This window comes from Sceloporus undulatus, chromosome 5 (assembly GCF_019175285.1).
Source record: "Sceloporus undulatus isolate JIND9_A2432 ecotype Alabama chromosome 5, SceUnd_v1.1, whole genome shotgun sequence".
NCBI classification, from domain to species: Eukaryota; Metazoa; Chordata; class Lepidosauria; order Squamata; family Phrynosomatidae; genus Sceloporus; species Sceloporus undulatus.
In genome coordinates this window covers 143,174,977-143,201,151 of record NC_056526.1, presented here as the reverse complement: position 1 = coordinate 143,201,151, position 26,175 = coordinate 143,174,977, and the positions used below count along the sequence as shown (strand labels likewise).

Here is a 26,175-nt window from a genome sequence, read left to right as displayed (position 1 = left end):
TGTTTAATGATTAACCCTTCTCTTTATTCATGCTTAGTAAACATGATCTATAAATCCATGGTGCAAGAAAGAACAGCACTGGTCATATAATCAAAGTTGTACAATTTTTTCCAATGAAGCTAACTCAATTGAGAGTGAAATGGGATTTAATTACGGTAAGGATAAGGATAGCAAAGTTAGGGAGGGCAAATTGTGGTTTACTTCCTGGTTTTAAAAAAAATCTAAAGAGCTAAATAGAAGGAAGCATGGGATATATGGTCATTTTTAGTCAAGTAGTAAAACTTTGAGGTGCTCAAACCCCCTCTAATATTTTTTTAATACAAAAGACATTATTACTTGGCTAAAAATGACTGTATCCAAATGCTTCCCTCTATTTAGCTTTTTAGAAACCTTTTTTAAAACCAGGAAGTAACCCACAATTTCTCCTCCTTAACTCTTGGCAGTGCTCCCCCTGATCCAGAAGAATTGGCTTCATATTTCTAACACAGACTTATTGGGTAGACTCAAATTTCCCAGAAGATGAGTGTGAAATGAAAAAACATCAATTTTAAAACACTCCATAAACAACATTTTAAAAAAAATTGATGTCAATACTTGATTGGAAAGTCAAACACAGAACAAGTCTGCATAAATGTTTATAGTATGATGATGGCAGTTTTAAATCAGTGCTTTTAAAAACAAACCTTTTCACTTTTTTCCCGCAAGTTCTCAGCTTTGTTTCTTTTAATTCTTTGTAGTTCCAACAGGAATATTCTCTTCTTTTCCACCCAATCCTGAAAAAAACAAAACAAATGTAGTACAAGATTTATTGGTGAATGTTAGCTATCATTTGATAAAATTATCTACTAATAAAAGACAAACAAATTTATGTGATCAGTACCACTAGCATTGTTTTCTAAACTAACGGTATGAACTATTCCTTTAATTTTGTATGTATGACATGATGTTTCTACTGGAATGAAAAATGACATATGCATAACCTTTATTTGCACATAGTGTGCAACTCCCTATCAACCATTCCAGGTGTGGTGTCAAAGGCAGCTTCTTTAGTTTCTCCAAGCTTCTGTATCAATTAAGGCATAAAATGGAATTATCTCATAGGCCACAGAAATCTCATTAAAATACATTTGAAATACATTTCTCCTAATTTGCTGTTGTTATTTATAATGAAAAATTGGGAAGGGAGTGAAATTCAAGGTCTACTCCTAGTTATACCCTAGGTCAAATCCGAAGTTAAATGTAAAATTTGAACTGATTGTTTAAGATAAATTTAGCATTCCCCCCTCCCTTGCAAATGAGACCATCTGAAACACTCTGCATAATATAGTATGAAATAACACTTCAAATTATGTTTTTAAAGAACTCAATTTTAGAAGAAAAATAAGAGTCTGTCTCTTATTTTTAATTAAGGTGAAATATGAATTGTTTTATTCACTTTTTCTGAATTCATGCCACTCTATCCTAATAGAAAAACAGACTGCCTTTTAAAACATCTCTCCCTGGTGAAGATGCGTGTAGTTTCAAAAGCTTACACATAGATAATTAATGATATTTTTGGCTTACCTAATAAAAGTATTACCACATTATGGACATTGGAAATTGTGTCATGGTCAACATGCCTACCCTGCAAATTGTATTCTTAATTAAAAGGCATACTTGTATAGTATTAAGTGGTATTCTGGGCTTACCTGATAAACTGCTGCTCTCAAACTGTCTGCTTTATCAAGTTCAGCACTGTATTTTTGTAAATGCTTGTTGTCCAAGAACTTTAAGGTTCCTAAGTACTGAGATGATGTACTTATTGGGATATGAGAGGGTTTCCCAGTTTTCTTTAAATATGTAGTGCTCAAAGACCTGCAAAATAAAATGATAAAATAAAACATTTTAAGCTTTAATAAACTTTATAAATAAGAAACCTAAAAATGCATTTTAAAAACTATCTCAGAAAATACTTCAATTCAAGTGGGCAGTATGATTCTGGGACTCAAGCATCAAAATGATTAGAGTTTAATGTAGCTTGTAGAGAGAAACCTACTCATGGACAAACATGGAATACTTAAACTGGAGTTTCCAGGTTCAAAGACTTGGAGATTCATGTTGGAGACTGGCCCATAGAGTTGAGAGCAGCTGATAAATTTGTCTAATGTATTGTCTAAGGCATTTTCTCAGTTAAATGGTTTTAAGCTAATTAACTGATTTTTTTTTTTTACCTGAAAAAAATCTGCCTATTCTTTTAACCAAGATAAGTGTAAGGTCCTTTTAAACCATAAAATGTATTGCACTGGGACCATCTCTTTTAACAATTTGTTTCAACTTTTTATTAGAAACTCAAAAGCTTTAAGGAAAAGGTCACAGTAAAAGGGAAAAAATGGCCCTAATATCTATTAGTTTAAAAATATCAGGGAGCTTCCTGTTTGGTAGTTATGAGGTCACATGCTAGACATGAACTCATAACTTGGGATTCACATTTATAATTGGTAATGATGGAATGTGACACCCCAAATCTATCTTTTTTGCCAGGCAAGTACCAGAAGAAGAGTTTCCGTGGGTACTGCAGATTGGGGGCTGGAAAATGATGTCTGCATTGCTCATGGAATGTATTGAGAGAAACAGCTGTGACAGGACCCTGGGGTATCTCCTGATGCCTTTTCTCAATGAGCCTGAAAGCTCTGCAAGTCTCATTTCCCAGCAGCCTGATTTGCAGTGCCTTGGAAATATTTTGCTTGGGTCACTGCTTGGCAGGCTGCCTCATCAGACAGAGTTAAAACAGCTGAGCTCCATTGTTGTAGTTATACTGGACAATGCAGGATCTCGGTCATCTATTTATTTTTTAAGCTTTTATCTGGAAGAATTTTAAGGGACAAGGCTCAACAGTGAAATATTCACACCAGATAAACCTAAAGACTCTACTTATTCACATGACCTATTTTTTCTTTCTGTCTATTGGTTAAATAGGTTCTGTTGTGAAACCAGTACAATATGATTTTAGAAAACACAGAAAGCCCTCAGTAACCTCATCAGGCAAGATGCAACCTGAGACTGATTTCAGCGCACCGTATGGGGTTGAACCTTTGCCCCTCTGCCAGAATTTCCTTCTCTCAATGGGTATAATGGAGAGAAGACCCTGAGAATGAACTGAATCAATCTATAAAATGCAGGACAAAGTGCTTGTCTACTGATCATGGGGGAGGGCAAAGAAGCTGAAGTTCCAGACCCTTTTGTACTCACACTTAATACTGGAATTCCCTCCTATTGCTCCTAACATTTAAGATATGGTAGGCAGTGATCTTTGGATTAAGCCTTGTTTGGCTATTCTAGGAGCCTTTTATGTATGGTCCTTCAAACCCAGAGGATTACTCTGCTCCTTTTGGATGTTCACATCTAGAAGTTCTCTATCAGGTTGCTGTGATGTTTCTGTTCTGTCCAAAGACTTTGGCTAAACTGTTCCTGTCTGTAGGCAGGGAGCCATATGACAGAGAAACCATGAGGCTAAGGACATAACATAGCTCTTTGCCACAGAAAGGTTGGTCTGCAGGACAGAGAGAAAAATGACAAAAGCTAGGAAGCTGAGGGAAAGAAAAACCTTTCTGAAGACCATCCAAGGATATCCTTTTCCAGTGCAAGAAAATATTCATGCTAGAAAATCACAAGGAATGTAACCACATACATAACTTTTCTCCTGACAAAGATGAGTAAGTCAGACAAGTTTTGCTGTCTAACAAGAACAATGTGATTTTAGGAAGAACTACAGTCAGCCCTTCTTATACATGGATTTTTTATACACAGATTCAAGCATCCACGGTTTGAAAATGTTCATAAAAAGTATAAATTTCAAATATCAAACCTTGATTTTCCTTTTTTTATAAGGGCCACCATTTTACTATGTCATTATATTTAATGGGACTTGAGCATTCGCGGATTTTGTTATCCACGGGGGATCTTGGAACCAAACCCCAGCGTATAACAAGGGTCCACTGTATACATTATGTTAATCAGGTGTTAATATTGGGTATTTAGTAATTTAGTAATGGATCATGAATCATCTGACTCACAAGAATACTCAAGAAATATGTTTGCAAAAGTTGGTTTTTCTGATTTATATATCATGATATAGACTTTGTGAAGATTAAAACCAAGTATGTCGGTAATCATGGCCAGTAATATCAACAATGCATTAGGATGTGGCAATTTAAGACCTAGAATGATCTGATGTAGTTCACGTATCTAAAGATCTTATTCCTCAAGTCCTAATTTCCTACCTGCTTATTGAAGATTTTACATTTTGTGCAACTATTTCACTTTCTTCACTCTCCTCCTAATAAAACCAAAAACAAAATTGTTTTAAAATGTAGCAAACAACAGAATGATTATGCAGCATATTTTCCAAAATTTCATTTACTGTGATGGAACCCCTTTTCAGCTTGGCTCCACAGTTTCAGCCACTGAGCTCCTGTCACTCACCTTCCCCTTTTACCCTTGAAATCCCTCCCAGATCTGGTACTCAGGACTCAAGATTACCATTATACTGGACAAGTGGCTGTGTTGATCAGTGGGCTCAATGTGGTAAAGTCTGATCATGTCTTCTTGTTATTTATCAAATGAAAACATCCAGACAGAGATGTACAAAATAAAAACAGTAAAATTATATGGTAAAAGGGAAACAAATCCAGCCTTTGACTGGTTCCACACATAGTATAGATTAACACCTTAACTTCTGCCAAAGTACAGTAACACCTTTCCTGAACAAGTTCCATATTCTCTGTGCCCCAAACCCTATTCAGATCTTATCTATTCCTCTCTCCCTCACAACCTTAACTCTACATCTGACTGGCCCTAATGAACTCTTTTACAGACAAGCCTCTAGGTTATGTCCTTTTCTGCCTGTAGTGCCCCCCAATATTCCATGAGCTGTGATTAGCTGGCTCTTCCCAGGCTTGTCCAGCTAATTGTTTCACAATTAGTCTCAAAGGTGCTGTTAGAACCCTTTAACCTTCAGCTTCCTTTTTATGCAGAAACAGATGAACATGGCTATTTCCTTGAAAACTGCTACAAAGTAGATATGAAGGAACTGGCAAAAGCACACCTGAGTATTCCTTGCCCATGAAAACTCCAAGAAATTCATGGAATCACCATAAATCAAAAGACAACTTGAAGACACACACAGAGAGACACAAATATGTGTATGTCTGCATACACATACTTGTATATAGGTTACTCGGAAATTGCCACTATTAATGGTGCACATTTATCATACATACCTTTACTGAATCCTTTGACACACCCAGTGCAGACTGTGAAGTATTTAGTTCTAACTTCTGTTCAAATTTATCATCTTCTGTTGTCTTTTTTGATCCATCCTCAATAGCACTGCGTTCCAATGCCTCCAGCTTTTCTTCTAGATCATCTTCAGTTGACTTCTGTAATTTCTTAGTTTTCTCATACACTGTTGTCATCATTAGTTCTATCACAGAAGGTGATTTTCTGTCACTCTCCAGCAATTTAAGATCACTACTGTTGCCAGTTTCTTTTTGTTCCTCATCTAATGTTTAAAAAAAGGAAAAGAAAAGAAGGACCATTGGATTAAAAAAAAAAAAAGGTTGGAGGTGGCTGATGTCCATGGAAAGGAGGCTGTCTCTGGCTTTCTTTCTGTAACTCTCTCCAAGATCTAATTTTTCATGAGACAAATATACAGTGACTTGATAGGCAAAATTAACTATACTGCAAACTGTCAATGGAATTTATTCTAAAAACAACTTGGCATGTCATATTTCATGGTTTGTCCATTTCAGTATGAAAACATACTGTCACTTCTTTTCTCATATAGCATTTTAAAAACAAAACTCACAGTTTTCTATTAGCTGGAGCATTTAAATATTACAGGATGCATTTTAAAAATGAACAATAAAATTATAACTTCATTCTCTTATGCGGTTGTATAAATGCAAGTTTTCTTATATTTTACATAGTACATATGGGACATAATGTGACCAAATGCAGGGTTCCACACAGGGCTTAAGAGAGTTATCATGCATTCCTCTTCCCTCAGGACATGTGGAAAATAGAGACTCTAGAAATCAAATAACTAGACCTAAATACTCTGAAGAAACCAGATGCTGCCTGATGCTAGAAGCAAAGCAGGATCAGATCTACTGTATTTAGTACTTGGGTTGGGAACTGCCAAGAATACTAGTTGCTGTAGGCTGTATTTCAGAGGAAGGCAATGGCAAACCACCTCTGAGTATTCCTTGCCTAAGAAAACCCTATGGAATTCATGGGCTTATATATACACACATGCACATGGATATACAGAGAAAGAGAGAGAAATCAAGCAATACATCTGCAGAAATGGGCTAGATGGCCATGTATATAACATACACACTGCTTGCTCATAGGCTAAGCAGGGAAAAGAGGGAAATTGTGTTTTGGCAATTAATTGCCATATGATTGGCTTTTGATTCATAATTATTCTAGTCCCAATCAGTCCTTATAAAAACTCCTCTGTGTGCAGACCTATGAGAGGGAGGGTCATGGCGGAGATTTAGTACCAGTATCTAGATTTACTACCTAATTGAGATTATTAGAATTTTACTGTACAATGCTTTAACAAAATATTTCAGCCATAGCCTTGGACATGAGAAAGCAGTTTTCAAACCATGAGACATCCAGGTGACGTATATAAATAGGAACTAGACATATCATTGCCCCTTGATACATAATTAGTCTAGATCCAATTTGGGGGGGGGGGGGGGGGGACGGGGTATAAATGATAAGAACAATAACAGATCTGAAAGAGGAACAGGGAGAATATCTTTCTCCTACATCAGCTAATTTAAACAAGGTATTTGTGAGTAAAGAAGTAGACTAATGTTTTCCAGCAAGACACAGAAAGAGGTAAAAAGGAAGAACAAGTGTTGGGGAAGGGGATTTTCATTCATGTGCATTTGGCTACCTACTGAGAGAATTAAGCCATGTCTTCAGTGCTTACCCTGTACATTTATAAATGAATTAAAACATGACAAAGATCGTATGGTTTCAGCAACCTCTTTTGAAAGGACAATGAATCAAGGTAAGCCCTGGGACTTTACACTACTTGAGTGAGTGAAATATTTTCACGTTTATGTCTTTCTAACTATGTACATCTATATGAGATAAATACAGAGACTGTCAATTCATAGCAAGAGAGGCTATTTGTGGGTTCATCTGTAAGAAGACAAAAGAAACACAGGCAAAAAATGGTTGGAACCTTATTTATTACAGCTAAAGGTCTGGCATACAGCATGGATCTGACATTGGAGAAAAACCCCTTGACCTACCTGCTGAGGTGCACAAAAACCTGTTGGCCTATCTGCTGAGGTGCACTACTGAGTGACAGATGTGGAATATGCTTGGTCACTGCAGTGTGTTATGGACCTTAGTCTCAGAGAGGCAAAGACAAACCCCTCTGAACAAATCTTGCCAAGAAAACCCTAGCTTCGCTTTAGGGTCACCATAAGTTGTAAATGACTTGAAGGCACTTGACCACAAAGAAATTACTGTATATACTTGACTACAAGTAGGCCTCATGTATAACTGAAGGGCAGGTCTTGGGACCAAAATTATGGATTTTGATATGACCCGTGGATGAGTCGAGAGTGAAACTTAGGGGCATGCAACAAAAGATCTAAAGGATGAAGCAAATGAAAACAATGCAAAAAAAAAAAAAAAAAAAAACCCAAAAAAATTCAACAAACATAATAGCGAAAAATAAAAAACGGGAGGGAGAGAGGGGTTTTTTTTTGGGGGGGGGGATGTCAGTGCTTCCAAGACAGATTACACTCTTGTATTTCACCAGGGGATGGTTCCCTTTTTTTTAAAAAAAAAAATAAGAGTTAAAGTACAGTACTTACATTGACATGTGGATAAGTCAACTCTGGTTTTTTTGGGGTCAATTTTTTGACTAAAATTTCTAGATTTATACATGAGTATATACAGTATCATCAGCTTGTTAGCATGTTTCCAAAGCCCTCTTATAATGGTGGAAAATCAAGGGAGAATCAAAGCAGATAATTATTAATTTCAGATCCCCCACCCCCTGTCATTATGGAGTTTGAAATTTTCCTCACTAATAATCAGAAGTTGCATTAGGTAGTTTAGACATAAGTTAGACGAGTATTACAAAACTGTAAGATCTCAATTATAACCAATAGTTCTAAAAATAATTTTATAGAACCACATTCTTTACCTTTTGGAAATTGTTCTTCCCCAGATAGTCTTAAGTTGGAATCACCAGTTCTCTCATCCACTGAAGAAAAATGAATAGGAAATGGTGATGAGGAGCTTGCAATCCAGGGGCCCTAGGATATAAAAAACATGATGGTAAATTAACACCTGCAATGTGATAAAACCCCATAATCTTGATTCAAGCTACAGGTGACAGAACACGCTTTAACAACAGAAGTGAGAGAATAAATTCCTATTAAAGAAAGCTAAGCATGTGCTTATTTCTCCCATGAGAACAGTGGGTTAAATAACTGAGAAAGTCTACAAGGACATGCAGTGGCAGAGTTAAGAATGACCTGGATACTTTCCCCCTCTTTTAACAGTGCTGTCTCCACCAATATATAAACTGATACACAGGGATGACATTGTCCACTATCAGTCCACTCCCACCTATCTCCTTAGCGCATAGTGAGCTTAGCATATTACAGTACAGGTATCCTAAGCAACTCTCCTAGTCATAGATGGTATTCCTATAATAAACATTAAACTGTTTTTCTTTGCCTATTCATTTGTTCATTAATTGGACCTTACAAACAGATCTGATCTGCTCCCTAACACAAATGGATCGGTCTGTTTCTGGTGCATGTCTGTTTCATATGAGTTCTATCATAAGGCTGTTCTGTCCTGTTTTCAGCATATACATTTTTTTGAAAAAGTCAGGAAAATCACATTGAAATTATATACATTTCCCTCTAAAATATGACTTTTGAAGCCAAGTACTTCACTGCAACATGAGAAGAAAAACACAGTTCCAAAGGCTATTATTCCATTCTGCATATTCGCTTGCAAAGTGTAAATTAGATTGGCTCACTTATAAATATAGACCATTCAAAATAATCCAATGCCCCAACTTACAACGGCTCTGCTTCTCTGTTATTTACCCTTTGTTTGTACTGGATAGCTTAAAATCACTTTTTACCTCAGGACCAGGACTTTCTGCAAGTGCTCTTCTTTCAGATTTCATCACTTGATCATTTAACTTTGTTTCAGAAGATGGTGCCGACAAAGAAAAGAATCTGTAATTATGAGATGCTTTATCTTCTGCCTTGCTTCCTTCATAATCTTCCACATGACTACTTTTTCTCAAAACACTCCTGGGTTGAGGAGATGGCTTTGAATAATCATGTAATGCAGGAATGCTGATATTTTCAGCTGGGAAAAATACAAAGAATGCAATTTTCAACAGGCATTTCAGAAGAAGACAATCCAGACTAAATGAAACAACTTCCCAAAATGTTTCTTGTACCAAACAGTCAGATTGCTTCAAACATTTGTGAGAATAGTATTAAATCCCAGATGTTCAATTAAAATAAAATTAACAATTCAAGTACTACAACTGACAAATAAGAAATATCATTATAAAACTCTTGTACATGATTGCTTCTTTCACTTCTTTGTGAAATCACATAGCCTGACTGTAATCATTTGCTCATTCCTTTTGTGGGAAGCAGGATTTTATGTTACAATTCCAACCTGTTATTTTTAGGTGCAATTGCTAATTCACACCGAAAAAATGTCAAACCGTATGCAATATGAGGCATGATTAAGAATCCACAGAGATTTAGCATTGTTTACATGTGTAGTAAAGAAAGATAGCTCCTCTTTTTCTGCATGAAATAAACCATATCAATGCCATTAAAAATGCAGAGAGATCCAATAGAGCTTGAGGAGTATATACCCTTTCCAACATAGGGTGGCTCTCTCAAGAGTTGTCTATTGCCTCAATGCATGGCTTCACAGACCTCCGTGAATATGAGACACTATGGAAAGTATGGATTAAGAAATCAGCTATGTCTTCTTTAAAGGAATTTCCCAACTTTCAATTCTCTAAGTATCTTCATTATGCCCAGCATTGAAGCAATAGGTCCCATTGGATACAGCTGGCCTCTGTAAGGGAGCCAGTGCTGGGAACCTCTTTCCCTCTCTATCTGCCTACTTTTATACATCCTCACCTCCATGCATGTGTAGGATGCTTCATTCCATAATCAAGAAACAGCTGCACCAGTACAGTATGCTTCCCCTCATCCTTGAGTATATAAGCCACTCCAAATAAGCTACATATACCCAAAAGTGAAAGACTCACTGAACAAAACTGGTTAACATCATAGATTTGTACTATTAACAGTCGGTTTTTGTTAATGATTGCCTATAGAGCTCATTGTTTAGGGCAGAAGACTAGAGTAAAATGTATGATGATAATCCTAGCCTATGACTGTACCCTTGATTTTAGGACTGAATCATAGCTGCATTAAAACTATCTAATTTTGTTTCTGGGCTGCTTTAAAAACAAACAAGCATTTTGGGTTTGGTGATTTTGAGTTCTCACTCAAAATCATTAAATATCCAAATACTGGAAAGAAGTGTACACAGCCCAAGATATACTTTTTACATCTCCCGAACTTAACGGCTTGAATTTCTTTAGCAATGGGAACAATGGATCCGTGTAATCCTCATGCTACTCAGTTTAGTTCCTAGTGACACAACACCTTCAATTAATTTACATTTTAGGCAGAATCCCTCATAAGCCCACCTTTAACCTATGTGACTAAGGGTAGGGCTTTTGCCACAGTGACATGTTTGAGGAGGAGCAGTTGACAGACATTAGGCAAGATCCTGAATATGAGGATGGGGCTCTGTAGTTTTAGGCACATTTGACAATACAATTTCTACAAAACGTATCTTTTCAGCCAAGCAAACAAACAAAGGGTTTCTGAGGTGCTACAGATTGAAGTGCTGGGAAGTAATATCTGCTGCACTTGCAGTGCACACTGAAAAAGGTGAAGAGACTCCTTGGAGTCCTGCTTGATTTGCTTCTTTCAATGCACTCTGCAACTGCAAGAATGCTGGTGAAGTCATTTCCCAGCACCCTAATTTACAGTATCTTCAACATCCTTTGATTGGGGTGCTGCCTGGCTAAAAAAGTAGGGTGTGTGTGTCACATTTTGTCATTAACTAAATTATAAGATCATGAATCCAAATTTGTTGTTGTGGGCTTTCACGTCATCTCTGACTTATGGTAACCTTAAGGCAACCATGTTATCAATCAATGTTTATTGATTAGCCCTTAGGCCATCTCAAAATAACACAAAAGTGAGTAAAGCATGCTATAAAATTCTATAGGAGTTCTATGAAAAATTAGAAAGGAGCTAAAATATAATAAAATCTAAAATGTAAATAAAATACTGTACAGACACCATACAATGCAGTACAATATAAGTACAATACCCCAAAAGGCAACCCTATCATGGGGTTTTCTTGGAAAGATCTGTTCAGAGGAGATTTGCCATTGTCATCCTCTGAGGCTCAGAGAGTATGACTTGCCCAAGGTTACCCAGTGGATTTCATGGTTGAGCTGGGAATTTAACACTGGTCTTCAGATGCGTAGTCCAACACTCAAACCATTACAACATGCTGACTATGAGATCATAGTACCCCAAATTAGGAGATCATAAATCCAGTTTATGATCTTGTATCTGCCAAGCATGATGACACAAAACATATAATTACTGTCATCGGCAAAAGACTGTTTCCTCTACTGGACTGCCCTTTTCTTTTCTTTCTTTCTTTTTCTTTCTTTCTTTCTTTTTTTTGAAAGGTGAAATTTTGGTTGAGAAACTCTGTGATAGTTGTGAATCACCTTTTAGACAAGTTGCAGTGCAGTCGGCACTACTTAACTAAAAAATAACATTAAAAAAACAGAAGCAGATTTCTTGCTACTTCTTGAGTTTTGTCATTATTGATTGCATTTTGGACAATTAGTGCAGCCCGTGGAAGGTCCTAGGGCAAAAAGCTGGCCTCCAATGGGTGTCTTTAGATAAAAATTTATATAAAGTTTCATTTCAGGAAATGTATTTGTCTAATTCAGAATAGTCCAGGGACTGCATAGTATCATAGACTCTTAAAAAATCAGTCTATAGGAACTTTGGTAATTCCTTGTTGGGGCTAAGTTTAGTGTCTACAATTTGCATAAAAACAGATAAATACGTTCAATGTGAATGCTAATTTTTAAAAAGATTTTTATACATTCTAGAAAAAAATATGTAATGTTGGCTTGGTCCAAATCTATGGACTTTTAAAATACAAGCATGTTGTTGTTGTGTGCCTTCAAAAGTTGTTTCCGACTTATAGTGACCCTAAGGTGAATCTATCACAGGTTTTTCTTGGCAAGTTTCTTCAGAGGGGGTTTGTCATTGCCATCTTCTGAGGCTCAGAGACTGTGTCTTGCCCAGGGTCACCCAGTGGGCATATACTATACCATAGAGTAATCGAACCCAGTGGGCATATACCGTATTTGAAAATCCTGAAGCAGTATTTTAAGTCAGTATACTTGGCCAATGCTGCCACTTAGAGGAGAAAAATAACATAAGCTCTTTTATTAAGAGACCTGAAATCCCCATGAAACATTGATAAATAAATTCTCAGAGCAAATATTCATGGCTGAAGCATGACTTTTCCATGTGCTGTGATCCTGAACATATTCAGGTCTCATATATATGTCTCCTTATTAGAAGAGTTGCAACTTTAGTGGTTGCAGTATTTATTGGGAGCACAACAGTACAAGGGGCATTTACAGTACTGTATATATAAGGCTAAGGATGTTAACTCATTACAAGTCATAAGGAAAGATCACACACTTAGCATCAATTATTATGTTGTAGCTGATGTCAGTCCCTGAAGAGGCATGTATCTGCTTAATATACCAACATGAAAAAAAATCCTTTAGTGATTAGCGATACTAGTTCACAATGCAAAATGCTTTAGTATCAATGCTTGGCAGCACTGTTTTATGCAAGATGTTCTGGCACCAAGGCTTACCTGCCTCAAAACAAGCAAAGATCACAGCATGCACTGAGGCTCCCCAAACTTTTTTTGGCTACCATCCCCTATCCTCTACGGTGACAAACTTAGTGCTCCTCCCAGCACATATTTCTTGATATTAGATCTACTGTTCTACTGCAAATTCAAAGCAACCAATCTCAGTCACTGCTCCCTTTCTTCCCGGTCACCATGAGAGCAGCAACCAAGCAGTTGGCTGAGCAGAGACCAAGAAGCCTCTTGCCCACACAGTGGGTGCAAAGGGAGAAGCTTCTTCCAGGCAAGGGCGATCCATCCTTCGTCAGGGTGGAGAGGGGCGCAGCTGGTATGTGTAGGGGGTTTACAGACGCTACATGCTCTGCACTGGAGACTGCCGCAGATAGGGAGAGATTTTTACAGAAACTACTCTAAAGCGAAGGACTTTTTCCAAAAATCAACCCCAGATATCCTCACCCTCCTTCCTCAGGGATATGCCTTCCCCACAAAGCTTCAATTGGGGAAGCTTCACTGTTTCTTCTACTAACTCTTCTCTTGGCCTGTCCAATGAAAGAAAGTACGAACAGCAATGCAACTCCAACCTGCCAGGCAAATCCCAGCAAAGCTCACAAACTTTAAGCAGAGTCCCAAATTTGAAAGCTCCCTTTTGCCACTGTTTCGCCTGCATTACCACAAGCTTCCAGTCAGTCACTCTGCCTCAAAATGGGGCTACTCCAAGCCACAGAAATGATGCTCTGTGCCCATGCCTTGTAAGAGTTTCCCAAACACCACTGCCACCACTAGCAAAAGATGCAGGACTAAGGGAGTGAGCTCATGGGGGCAGGCAAAGAGTGGGAGATACTACCACACAAAGCGATCAGTGAAATTGTGTGGCGGTTTTAAGGGACCCTGAAAAGAAGTTTCATGCAACCCCACCATGGTCCTAAAGGCTGCTGGTTCCCCTTGTCTTTCTTGTGCCCCAATACTTTGACTGAAGGTCCCCCTGCCATCCTCTTTTTCCTCACTACCCCACTGCTGCCCTCTTTTCCCTCACCGCTTCCCTGGATCTCTACTGCCCCCCCCCTGGGGGGGCATATCACCCAATTTGGGAATCTGCATCTGGCTGGAAGAGCAGGGATTTCTGAGAGTAGAACTACAAAGAACTACAACATTTTGCTTGAGACATCAAACCACCTTGTGACTTTTAGTGTGTATAAAATAAATGCATCTCACTATTTAGAGGAAAAATACAAATATCATAATTCCTTCACAAACAGGTTCATTTGATAATCTATACACACTCTCTTTTGGAATTTGTAGATGCAACACACAGCAGTGTAGGATTTACCCTGTCCCTTACCCAAGGCAAGATCCTCACATAAACAACCTATTGGGATACTCTTTCTGCTTTGGTGTGGATCCAAATAACTGATACGAGTTCTGAGGATCTAAGGTGGGTTGGGGTTATGTTTCTTAATTATTGTCAGCAGACAACTCTTTTGAAATTGAGAAGAATTTCAGAATGATTATGGAAATAATTTCTGATATAGCGTGAAGGATTGGATACTACTGGTCCAGTACTTGTTATGATATGACTTGGGAACTGGCATTCACCTTATCCAAAAGATGTAAAACTCCTCTGAAATCAGGGGTCAGATAAAAATGGTTATCAGTTCTCTGTTGCAATAGTGGATAATTATAAAACTGTGGCTGCTGACATACTGCAGAATGATTGCAGTTACATTGCTTTCATGGCTCCATCCTACAGAATCTTGGGGTCTGTAGTTTGTTGTAGCACCAGAGCTCTCAGACAAAAACTACAGATCCTAGAATTTCACAGGATGGAATTGAGCCATGGCAGTTAAATAAGTATCTGCAGTACAGATACAACTATTGTCTGATATTCCAGAGCTAAACATGAGAGTTACACTGGTACCCCGGGATACGAATGCGCCGCCTTACGAAATTTCCGGGTTACGAAAAAAATCCATTCAAAAAAACTGTTCCGGGTTACGAAGGTTATTTCGGGTTACGAAATATTTTTTGGTGCTTTTCGGCGCTATTTCACACGAAATCGCGGCTTTTCCCCATTAGCGCCTATGGGTTTTTCGGCTTACGAAGTATTCCGGGTTACGAAAGCGGCGGCGGAACGAATTAATTTCGTAACCCGGGGTACCCCTGTATATTTGCAGTATAAAACCACACAAGATTAAAAGATGGAAATGTTTTAAACATTGACAAAGCTCAATCAAATATAGCTTACATTTATCTTGGAATAATTTGCAGAATGGGAAAAAAACAACCAACAACTGGCATGGTAACATTTGTTTAAATACACTCAAAAGTGCTGAAGCTCCCATGAAGATGATAATGGAATTATGCAAACTACTTTACTTGAACATAATTACTCCAAGCAGAAGAATGTAAAGTAACTTGTTTTACCAGATACTGATGCTGCCTTGCTCTTGAATTCCCTTGGCTTTGGCACAGGCTTGATTTCAGTTTTCTGTTGAATTACATCATCACTTTCTAACTGCAGCTCAAACACAGGTACTTCATCAAGTTGTTCACCCTCTTCTTCAAATCTTGATCCTTCTTCAGAAACTGATTCATCATCCTGTGCCTCTTTGCTCAGACGTTTATTTTTCAACCCTGTTGTTTCCTGAGATGTCTCCTCATCTTCTCCCAGAACAAAGGCATTAGCAGTTTCTTTTTCAGAAAAACGGCAGTCTCGCAAAGGTCCTTCAAATGGAATGGATTTCTTCCCTACATGCTCTTCATACGACCCAGAATGTTCTGTCAGTGAAAAGGGGACAGCTTCCCTCTCTTCCCTCAAAACTTCTTTCTCCAGCTTGGACACATAGTGAGGTCTCTGATCTACATCTGATGAAGACAAATCATCTTCACTTTCACTTTTCAAACTGCTCCTATTGCCATGATTCTTCTTGCATAATGGTATTGTAAAACCAACAGATTTCTTTGGGTTGTTTTCCAAAATTTCAGGAAACTCCTCTTCTGAACCTAGAAACAGATTAACAATTTGTGTATAAAAATAAATGTCGACAACAAACCTTAATCCCAAACATCAATCTGACATACATTTTTGATCCAATACATTTTTAAAACTTTGCAGTGTCAACCATGAAACAATATGCTTCTTCCTTTGTTTCCTGACTTGCTCCCAGAAGTCATTTTTACAATTATATGGAACAAGTTTCAGAATGTACACAGAAATTGAAAGTATACACTTCATCACTTGTAATACACGTGCTTTATAAATTATGTTCCACTTCAGCATCAAAAGCCTCAAGAACATTAATATACACTAAATCATAAATATATAAAAATATTTGAGCCATTCAGACCCATATAATGTAGAGACAGGAACCCCCAATAAATACATTCAAAAGAAACATGAGGTGCACTGTGATATAATGCAAAAACCAATTCATATACAGCAGTAATTCTCTAAGTACAATTCCTTAACATACCCAAAACAAATACATCCTCACTCAAGAAAAGAACATTGACTCCTGCCTAGTCAGTTGGCACACTGGGATTATCCCATTTGTGGGTTGACTGTTGCTCTGTGCTATCCTGAGAAAGACTTATCTACAGGTTTGAGGAACCCAAATATTTTCCATTCCCAATGCAACAAACAAATGCCTCCTTTTACCAGCCCCCAAGTAGGGCTGAGCATGCAAGAAATATATTGTCTATTATTTGTCCCTTCTTAAGCAAATGTGGAATGCATTTTCAATAGCTTTGGATGTGGGGCAAAAAAAGAAGTTGTTTCAATCCACATTTTCCTATATTGGGGAGGAAAACTGCAATAAATTTCATAGGCATTACTTCATGATCTTTAGCCCTAAGTATTTCGTAAGGCATATGTATAACAGAGGTCCAAAACACACTGCAGAAATAATCCAGTTGGAGACTGTTTTAACTGCCTTGGCTCAGTGCTAGGGGATCCTGGGAATTGTAGTTTATTGTGGCACCAGAGCTCTCTGCTAGAGAAGGCTAAATGTCTCACAAAATTACAGTTCCCAGAATTCCCTAACACTAAGCAAGGACAGTTAAAACAGTCTCAAATAGGATTCCCCCCCACACCCGTGTATTTTGGATCTGAGACTGCTTCTAAGCAAAAGTCCAGACTAAGATCATGTTGCATTACTGACCTCTTATTTGTGGAACAAAAGCAGCATGAGGGTACAAGCAGATGTTATTCTAAGGTATCTTGTTATTCAACATACCTTCATCATCACTTTCAAAGTCTTCGGAATAGTCAGCCATTTGTTGTTTTGCTGCACGAGCAGAAAGTGCTTCCTGTAACTCTGCCTAAATATAAATGCATAGAACAAATTATCATTTTAATAAGAAAAATAATCTGTCTGCATTCTAACAATAATCTTCTGTTTACCACAACTATTTTAGGAAGAGATTTAAGAAACAATTCCAGCATTGTTTACAACAGGCAGCATTAATAATCATATTTTATAGCCTCTGCTGAGCTATGGAACCATGGTAATCTAAAAAATAAATAAAAATAAGGCAGAGCATAGCTTCCCTCTATAAATAAAGCAATTATCATGAAGAAGTACAATCTGATGTTGCTAGTTTGAGCCTTCATTTGTGATCAGTTCACCAATAATACCAAGTCATAGTTAAATATCTTAATGCAAACATATACTTGCCTTTTCCAGTTACTCATTTTACATATGTCCTTTGTTCACTATATCCACCTTTTGGAAATACTGTTATGTAAAAGTTCTGGGCCAAAAGTGTGGAAAACTATTTTGGTTCACTATGATGATTATTCCCTGGCCTCAGAGGGAGAGAATAAGAGACAGGTCCAAAACACACTATAGAAAAAAATCCAATTTGAAACCGCTTTAACTGCCCTGGCTCAGTGTTAGAGAATCTTGGGAACTGTAGTTTATTGTGGCACCGGAGCTGTCTGATAGAAAACTCACAAAACTACAGTTCCCAGAATTCCCTAGCATTGAGGCAGGGCAGTTAAAGTCATCTCAAACTGGATTATTTCTCCAGTGTGTTTTGGACTGTAGTTTCTGCTGGACTTAATTCTCTCTCCCACTGTCATCACCTTTCCTTGTGTGTCTTGTTTTTAGATTATTAACCTGAAGGCAGGGAACTGTCTAAGAATTTGTAAACTGCTCTGAAAGTATTTCTGAAGAGTGGGGTATAAATACAATAAATAAATAAAATTATTCTGCAGATCAATTTTGACTTGGAGATCAAATATTTTACCTGAAAAGAGGTTCTTTTGGAGAATTTTGGACTCTTGCTGTAGGCTAAGGTGCTAACACTTTCTTCATCAGACATGTTTCTTGATCTGAGAAAATTAATCTTATATGCTGCTGAACTTGGAACCCAGTGAAGGCAACTGTTCTGTCTGACTGTAAATAAGAAAGATTTTAGTGGCAAAATTCCTTTGAGGATGTCCAAATACATTTTCTCACTTCAAAAACAGCAAATATTTTACTAAGGAACTTATTTTCCCAGTATATTTGAATTGCAATTACAAGAGGAATTGGGAAGAAATGGCTAAGAATTCCTGATATGAGAGATTTCACAGAAGCAATATTTAACTGGAAAATGAATGCTGTTTTGAATGTTTGATTTGATCTGATTTGGAAAATGTATCTTCTAATGACTGAAAATGGACAATGCAATTAATTTTATATGTATTTTAAAAACGACTAATAAAAAGATAGGTCCTTAAGATGTTTTAACTTGAGTTCTATTCCCAGTGAAAAAGAAATTAAAGTTGAGACAAAGTAGTTAATGTTACTGTTACTGACCCAAAAAGGTGGGGTTTTTTCACTACAGAGAAAAAAAATGTTCCTTCTCTAGAAGGAAGTACAGCAAAAAAATTAAAAATCTGAAATATGTTCATATTATTCTTCTTAGGTCCATCTTGTGCAGGAAATAGTAGAGAACGTACCTTTATGCATAAGCAATGTGTAGGAATAAAGAATGAAGATCTTGCACGTTATCTGCTGCGCTGTCAATTATACGACAGTATTAGAGAGCAATATCTAGCTTCCATCACCAGAAATTTGAGGGAAAGGGATGATGAAAGCAAGCTGCCTCTGCTATTGCAAGGAGACCATCCTTTTATAACTCTTAGGGCTGCCTTGTTTCCAGTCAAAGCAGTTATTTTTCAGATGCAAGAAGCAGAAAAGGGCCTCTTGTGCAAATTACAAGGCGGGGGAAATCAGGTTAAAATATTCCACATTTTATAGAGATTTTTTTTTATTTTTAAAAATTTTATTACTATTTTTAATTGAAGTTTTAACTATGTATGGGTTTTTTTCCCTTTTTTATCATGATTGTGTATGTATATATATATATATATATATATTTCTTTATTTTTATTTGAAATCGTCTGGAGACTTATTCAATAAAGATGCATCTATTTTATTATTTTATTTTTTAATTTAAGTTTGAACTATGCATGTTTCTTTTCCTTTTTATCATTATGTGTCTGTGTGTGTGTGTGTGTGTGTGTGTGTATATATATATATATTATTTATTTATTTATTTTTATTTGAAATTGTCTGGAGACTTATTCAATAAAGATGCATCTATTTTATTATTTTATTTTTTAATTTAAGTTTGAACTATGCATGTTTCTTTTCCTTTTTATCATTATGTGTGTGTGTGTGTGTGTGTGTGTGTATATATATATATATATTATTTATTTATTTTTATTTGAAATTGTCTGGAGACTTATTCAATAAAGATGCATCTATTTTATTATTTTATTTTTTAATTTAAGTTTGAACTATGCATGTTTCTTTTCCTTTTTATCATTATGTGTGTGTGTGTGTGTGTGTGTATATATATTATTTATTTATTTTTATTTGAAATCGTCTGGAGACTTATTCAATAAAGATGCATCTATTTTATTGTTTTATTATGATTTTAATGTAAGTTTGAACTATGCATAAATATTATTATATTAGTAGTAGTATTATTAATATATTATTATAATATATTATTATATTAATATATTAGTAGTATAATATTATTGTATTATTATTATTATTATTATTATTATTATTATTATTATTATTATTATTATTATTATTATTATTATTATTATAATGGCATGCTCCCTCTGAATGAACCATGCCCTAGGAAAACCCCAGTAAGAGGAGGGTCCTATTTGGGCAATAAGAGAAGAAGGTATTAAGAGTTCCAGCCTGGTCCCTCCTTCTCCGCCTTCGCTTCCAAACCCTGCCCCCTTCCTTGCTCCTCTTCCGAGGCTGGAGCCTCCAACTCAGGCCCGCTCCCAAGCCAAGCCCTGGCCTCGCGTACCTCGCGTCGCAGGGAGGCTCTTTCTTTTGTCTCGGGCGAGAGGGCTGAGTGAGCGTCGGCCGCTCGGGTCTTGTCCCTGCCCCAGTTCCAGGCTTATTAAAGCGCCTCGGGCCTACTAGGCCTCTGGGCCTGAAAGGCGTTGCTTAGCAACCACCGCTACGCTAGAGTTGACCGCACAGAGCCTAGGCCGCGTTGCCGTGGAAACCGCACCAGGCTTTCTCATCCTCCACTCTCATTGGTTGTGGAGGAGAAAGTGGCGTGTGACGCAATAAATGCGGGCTCTCCCTCCCTCTCTCTATTGCCCTCTCAGGCCAAGAGTGTATTGCACTACCCTCTTAAAACCTTGCTATTCCTCCTGTTGCATTCTGGGACTTGTAGTTTAGAGAAAGGGCATTTACTATTCAGCCAGAAAGCTCTTAGGCCTCACTGGACAACAAACCCCAAAATGAGGCATTCTGAATAGTGTGATAATCTTCTATATAGGCTTCACCTGCACTGAGGAAATAATCCAATTTGATACCGCTTTAGCTGCCATAGTTCAAGGCTATGGGATTCTGGGGATTCTAGGGTTTGTATTGGTTTTTTGTGGCACCAGAGCTCTCTGACACAGAAGACTTTAAATGTCTCACAGAACTATAAGTCCCAGAATTCCATAGTAACAGCTAAAGCGGTGTCGAGCCGGATTATTTCTGCAGCCATTTTTATAAAGCAGTGGCCCCCCCAAACTGTGCCCTTTAAGGGATTTTGGACTACAGCTCCCAGAATGCCAGACTATTGGCCTACATGGCTGAGGCTTCTGGGAGCTGAAGTCCAGCATTCTCTTGTTAAAGGGCACAGTTTGGGGACCACTGCTTTACAAAAGCATGAAGGGCCATCTCAGAATTAAAACCATTTAAGACAGTGGTTCTCAATCTTTGGTCCTCTAGATTTTTGAGGCTACAACTCCCAGAATTCCTGAACAATGAGCATACTGACTGGGACTTCTGGGAATTGAAGTCCAAAACATCTGGAGGCCCAAGGGTTGATTACCACTGCTTTAAGACATGAAGGACATAGAATAAAAGTATTATAGCACAACTGATTAAAAAAAGAAAGCCCTTTATATATAAATTAATCAGTTCCAAACACCTGCTGGAACAGAAAGCTTTTCACCTGCCAATGAAAGGACAGTAGTGAGGAAGCCGACCTCACATCCACACTGCAGAAATAATTCAGTTTCACACCACTTTAACTGCCATGGCTCAATGCTATGTAGTTGTGAATTGTAGTTTGTTGTGAGTGACACCAGAGCTCTCTGACAGAAAAGGCTAAATCATATCACACAAAACTGCAGTTCCCAGAATTCCATAGTTTTGCGCCATGGCAGCTAAAGCGGTGTCATACCGGATTATTTCTGCAGTGTGGATGCAGCCATAAAGCATGAAAAGCTTCTTTACACTTTCAGTTCTTTTAAAAGCTACAAGTCTCAAGAGGATGTGTCTGTGTGTCCCCCCCCTCCCATTCCAGCTACGTGGAACACTAATATGTTTTTTCATCAAGCTTAAAAGTATAAACCAGGGCTGTATCCGCACTGCATAAATAATCCTATTTAACACCACTTTAACTGCCATACCTCCATGCTATGGAATTCTGGGAACTGTGGTTTGTTGTGGCACCAGAGCTCTTTCACACAGAAAGCTAAATGTCTCACCAAAGTACTGTACCATTGCCAGAATTCCAAAGCTTTGAGCCGTAGCAGTTAAAGTGGGGTCAAACCGGATTATTTCTGCAGTGCGTCTGCAGTCTGGAATTTGAAATGTCAAGTCCTCCCTACGTTTAAATTCAAAGTATTGCTGAATATCATTTTGTTTAGGTTTTTATTTGGTTTCTTGCCATGATTCAAAACTGGAACTGTTCAATCTGCAATTTCATATTTACAGTACAGTGGTGCCTCGGGTTACGAAATTAATTCGTTCCGCCGCGGCGTTCGTAACCCGAACCCGAAAAAAGCCATAGGCGCTAGCGCTGGAAAGCCGCGTTTCGTGGCGAAAAAGCGCCGCCGAAAAGCACCCAAATTTTTTTCGTAAGCCGAAAAAAAAAAAACCGGAACCGGTTTTTTCCTATGGGATTTTTTCGTATCCCGGAAATTTCGTAAGGCGGTGCTTTCGTATCCCGGGGTACCACTGTATCCTCAAAAAGCCAGCTTTTATCCTTAGGCTTAATGAAACCTTGTGTGTGTCTATTCAGAAATAAGGCAGACTGAATTCACTGGGGCTTACCCCCAGATAGGAATGCACACAACTTTAGCATTTTATTTCAACAAAATAATTTATCCTTGCTAGTTGTTTTTGATGAGGATAATACATGAGTGGTGTTTGTTGTAGAAATCTCCCTTTTCTTTCATAAATGAAGCTAGTGTTGTGCAGTGGTTTGAGCAGTAGACTACGACTCTGGAGAGCAGGTTTCGAATCCTGGCTCAGCCATGTAAACCCAGTGGGGGATTTTGGGCAAGTCACACTCTCTCAGCCTCAGAGGACGGCAATGGCAAACCCCCTCTGAAGAAACTTGCCAAGAAAACCCTGTGATAGGTTTGCCTTGGGGTTGCCATAAATCGGAAATGACTTGCAGGCCCACAACAACAACATTTTAAAAATGGCTGGCATATACCTTATTAAAAAAATACCTTTGCACACTTTTGCCTTTGCAGAAAATGTTGGGTCAATTTTCTAGACCTTATGGATATTGCTTCTGAAATAATGTGCCAGTCTAAATTTCTGAAAATGTACAGTATTAAAATTTTATTTCCCAGTCGCATATATGATCTCTTTGTCATTTAAAATTAGTACCATTGGGAGAGGAGCATCTTAGAAAAGTTACTTCTTTGGATTATAATTCCCAAAATATCTCAACCAACAGGCTGCCAGGGGATTCTGAGAGTTACAGTCCAAAAAAAGTCATTTTTTCTTTCAGGTTTTCCAAGGAAAAATGTGTAATAATTGTCATCTCCAGAGGATGGCAGCAAAAGATTTGGCTACAAAAAGTCAGGCACCTCTATCTGATGGTTGTTGCTGAATTTAGTATGTCACCATTTATAGTCAAAGCTTGAAAAACAGGACATTTTTAGTTATTTTTATTTTATTTTTAGTAACATTTTAATGTTACTGCACATTAAAATGAAGCGTTTGCAGCAAAAAATAAAAATGTGGGTTAGACCAAGTAACTGAAAATAAATAATTGTATTCTCTGAAGATGCCAGCCACAGATACTCGCAAAACATCAGGAATAAACTCTTGTAAAACATGGCCACATAGCCTGAAAAACCCACAAAAAACTTTTAGGTGTTTTTAATGTAGAACATGCCAATGCGGTCCCACTTAAAAAATAAAACAAAATTGTTTTACATTTGTTGGAGGTAGAAACCTCAAATAGTAAAGTCCCAGTCCGATGTCCCTCTCTTTATTCAAATAATTTGAATCCATGTTTTGATTAAAGACTGCCATTCTATGCCCATTTTCCTGTGAAAAACAACAAAATAGCTTATGGCATCTGGCATGCACTGGAGCTCACTTCATCTAATATATGAAGTTTTATAATCAGTTGGCAGGAAACAAAACATATATACGTAGGTATAGACAAAAATATATGCAGTGGGATCAAATGACAGCAAAATGTTAATAAAGAACAAGCTCAGTTCTCTTATGAAATGCATGAAGCATCACATGATGACCAAAAATTAGGGACACCCCAACTCTGTCCAAACTGTAAAGCCCAGCTCTAGAACTCTACACTGGCATGGATTTAAGTCTGCACATGTGCAGCTGTTCCTACATCATTTTCCATTCGATTATTATTCCAAGTGCCCTTTCACACTACACAGTTATAACATTATGATTGCACTTTAATTACCATGGCAATACGTAGGGTTGCCATATCCTCTATTTGAAGGTTGGAAAGCTTTTCCCTTATAGGATTGGCAGATATTATAAGCTATGTCCCTCCTTTGAGGGCTGGAAAGGGTGCCCTTTATATTGACTGAATGGGATGCTAAAAAAAATCTTGTCGTTTGGAGGATGGGCAGTTTAAGAAAATATGAGATCAGGGTGACCAGATGCCATTACCGCAATGGAGGACAAAGCAATGCAAAACGTAGGATAGCCAAGAAAAATGGAGAACCAAAGAAAATCTAAAAACACTTCGATAAATGTGAATGCATGCTTTTAGTCATGCTGTACATGGAGGACATTTCTGAATTCCTCCTGGACAAAAAGCTGAAATGTAGGACATGTCCTGGAAAAGGAGGAGGTCCAGTTACCCTGTATGCATTTGACTTGCAGAAATAAGCAAGTGTGTCTGAAGTTCAAATACAGGCAATTGGATCCTCCACGCATCTTTCCTTCTTAAAGCTGGTGGATGTTTTCACTTGAGCACCTTTTCGTCCATAAAAATGGGTAGTGATCAGCAAGGAGTAGAGTTTTGCTTTGGTGTGTGCATACAAAGTGCCTGGCTACTTTTTGTTGCTTTTGGCCAGGGTTGGAAAGTGGGAATCAGGTTTGTTTTTTTAAATTTAAAAAAGTTGAGGTTTATTATTATTATTATTTGCATTAATATGTAGGACCACACCAATATAGGATAGAATATTTAAGCAGCCAAATGCAGTTTAGATGTTATCACCACTAATTTAAATAATAATTATTCTTAAAAAGTGCTCTTTTAAAGCAAGTTGTTTTGGTTGAGCTTATTTTAATTGAAGGATTTGTTTCTCAATGGTATTCTTTGCACTATAATAAAGTGATTAAAAAGAAGTCACTGACACTGGATATTGGTATAACAACAAACGCCTGCCAATAAACTTTTAAAATTAAAATGTTTAAAATTCAAAAAGTTATTGTTCAAATAAAAGGGCTGGAAAATAGTAATAATGGCCACATACAGTCTATATATGTGAATAATCAAACAAATCAGGAGTAGTTTTTTTTTAAATGTTATTTGGTTTAAACCAGGCAACCCTGCTTTTGGCAGAGGTTGACCAAGCAACTGAGAAGGGTGAGACAGTTGAGGATGAAGCAGTCTGTGAGTGGGTGAATAACTTAAAGAATGTAAGTACGGTCAGCAATCTGTATCCACAGATTCAACCATCCACGGTTTGGTAATATTATACACACACACACACACACACACACACACGCACACACACACACACACCAAGCAAACCTTGATTTTGCTCTTTTATATAAGGAACATCATTTTATTATGCCATTATATTTAATGGGACTTGAGCATCTACAGATTTTGGTATGCATGAGGGGTTCTAGAACCATATCCCAGTAGATACCAAGGGCACATTGTATGTGTGCTTGTTTGTGAGCAGAGGAGAATATGTGTATCTGTGGGGCTGAGCAGACCTTACTCATATATCCCTATCTGCTGTTCTGATGTGGGTAGAATTCAGACATAGGAGATTACCAGACATAGACGAGATAGGGATGGGATCGCTCCTTTGTCCTTATCCTGTCCATGACAGTGATCACTTGAAAGCCTTTCAAAACGTAGCCTTGATCCTGTCATTATCTTGTCATTGAAGCAGCATTTCATTAACGCGAACTCCCGTTAATGCAAAATGCTGGGCAATGCCAATTCAATGACAGGACAATGACAAGATCAGCACAATGTCATTTGAAAGGCTTTTGCGCGATCCCTGTCACTTGTGCTTTCTGGATGGGATAATGTCCAGATAAGTGCAACGTCGTTTGAAAATCCTTTCTGCAATCTCACAGGAAGGACTGGACAGAGACATCTCTTTGC

The 26,175-nt window shown here is 37.6% G+C and overlaps 1 protein-coding gene across 3 annotated transcripts in view; it reads right to left on the bottom strand.

Annotated features, from left to right (window-relative positions):
• The window catches only part of MAP9 (microtubule associated protein 9), a 30,560-nt gene extending 9,929 nt beyond the window's left edge, over positions 1-20,631 (bottom strand). The window contains exons 1-10 of one of the 3 annotated variants that reach the window (XM_042470401.1): positions 20,395-20,631; positions 18,319-18,467; positions 17,304-17,388; positions 15,493-16,071; positions 9,179-9,411; positions 8,222-8,333; positions 5,259-5,539; positions 4,260-4,315; positions 1,689-1,854; positions 684-773 (exon numbers count right to left, since the gene is read on the bottom strand). In XM_042470401.1, the coding sequence (XP_042326335.1) occupies positions 684-773; positions 1,689-1,854; positions 4,260-4,315; positions 5,259-5,539; positions 8,222-8,333; positions 9,179-9,411; positions 15,493-16,071; positions 17,304-17,388; positions 18,319-18,393 (1,677 nt within the window). In that variant the 5' untranslated portion in view covers positions 18,394-18,467; positions 20,395-20,631. Of the gene's footprint in view, positions 1-683; positions 774-1,688; positions 1,855-4,259; positions 4,316-5,258; positions 5,540-8,221; positions 8,334-9,178; positions 9,412-15,492; positions 16,072-17,303; positions 17,389-18,318; positions 18,468-19,015; positions 19,288-20,394 lie in introns of those variants that run through there. The other 2 variants (XM_042470402.1, XM_042470400.1) reach the window with 2 other exon arrangements.
• Between the last annotated feature and the right edge of the window lie 5,544 nt (positions 20,632-26,175).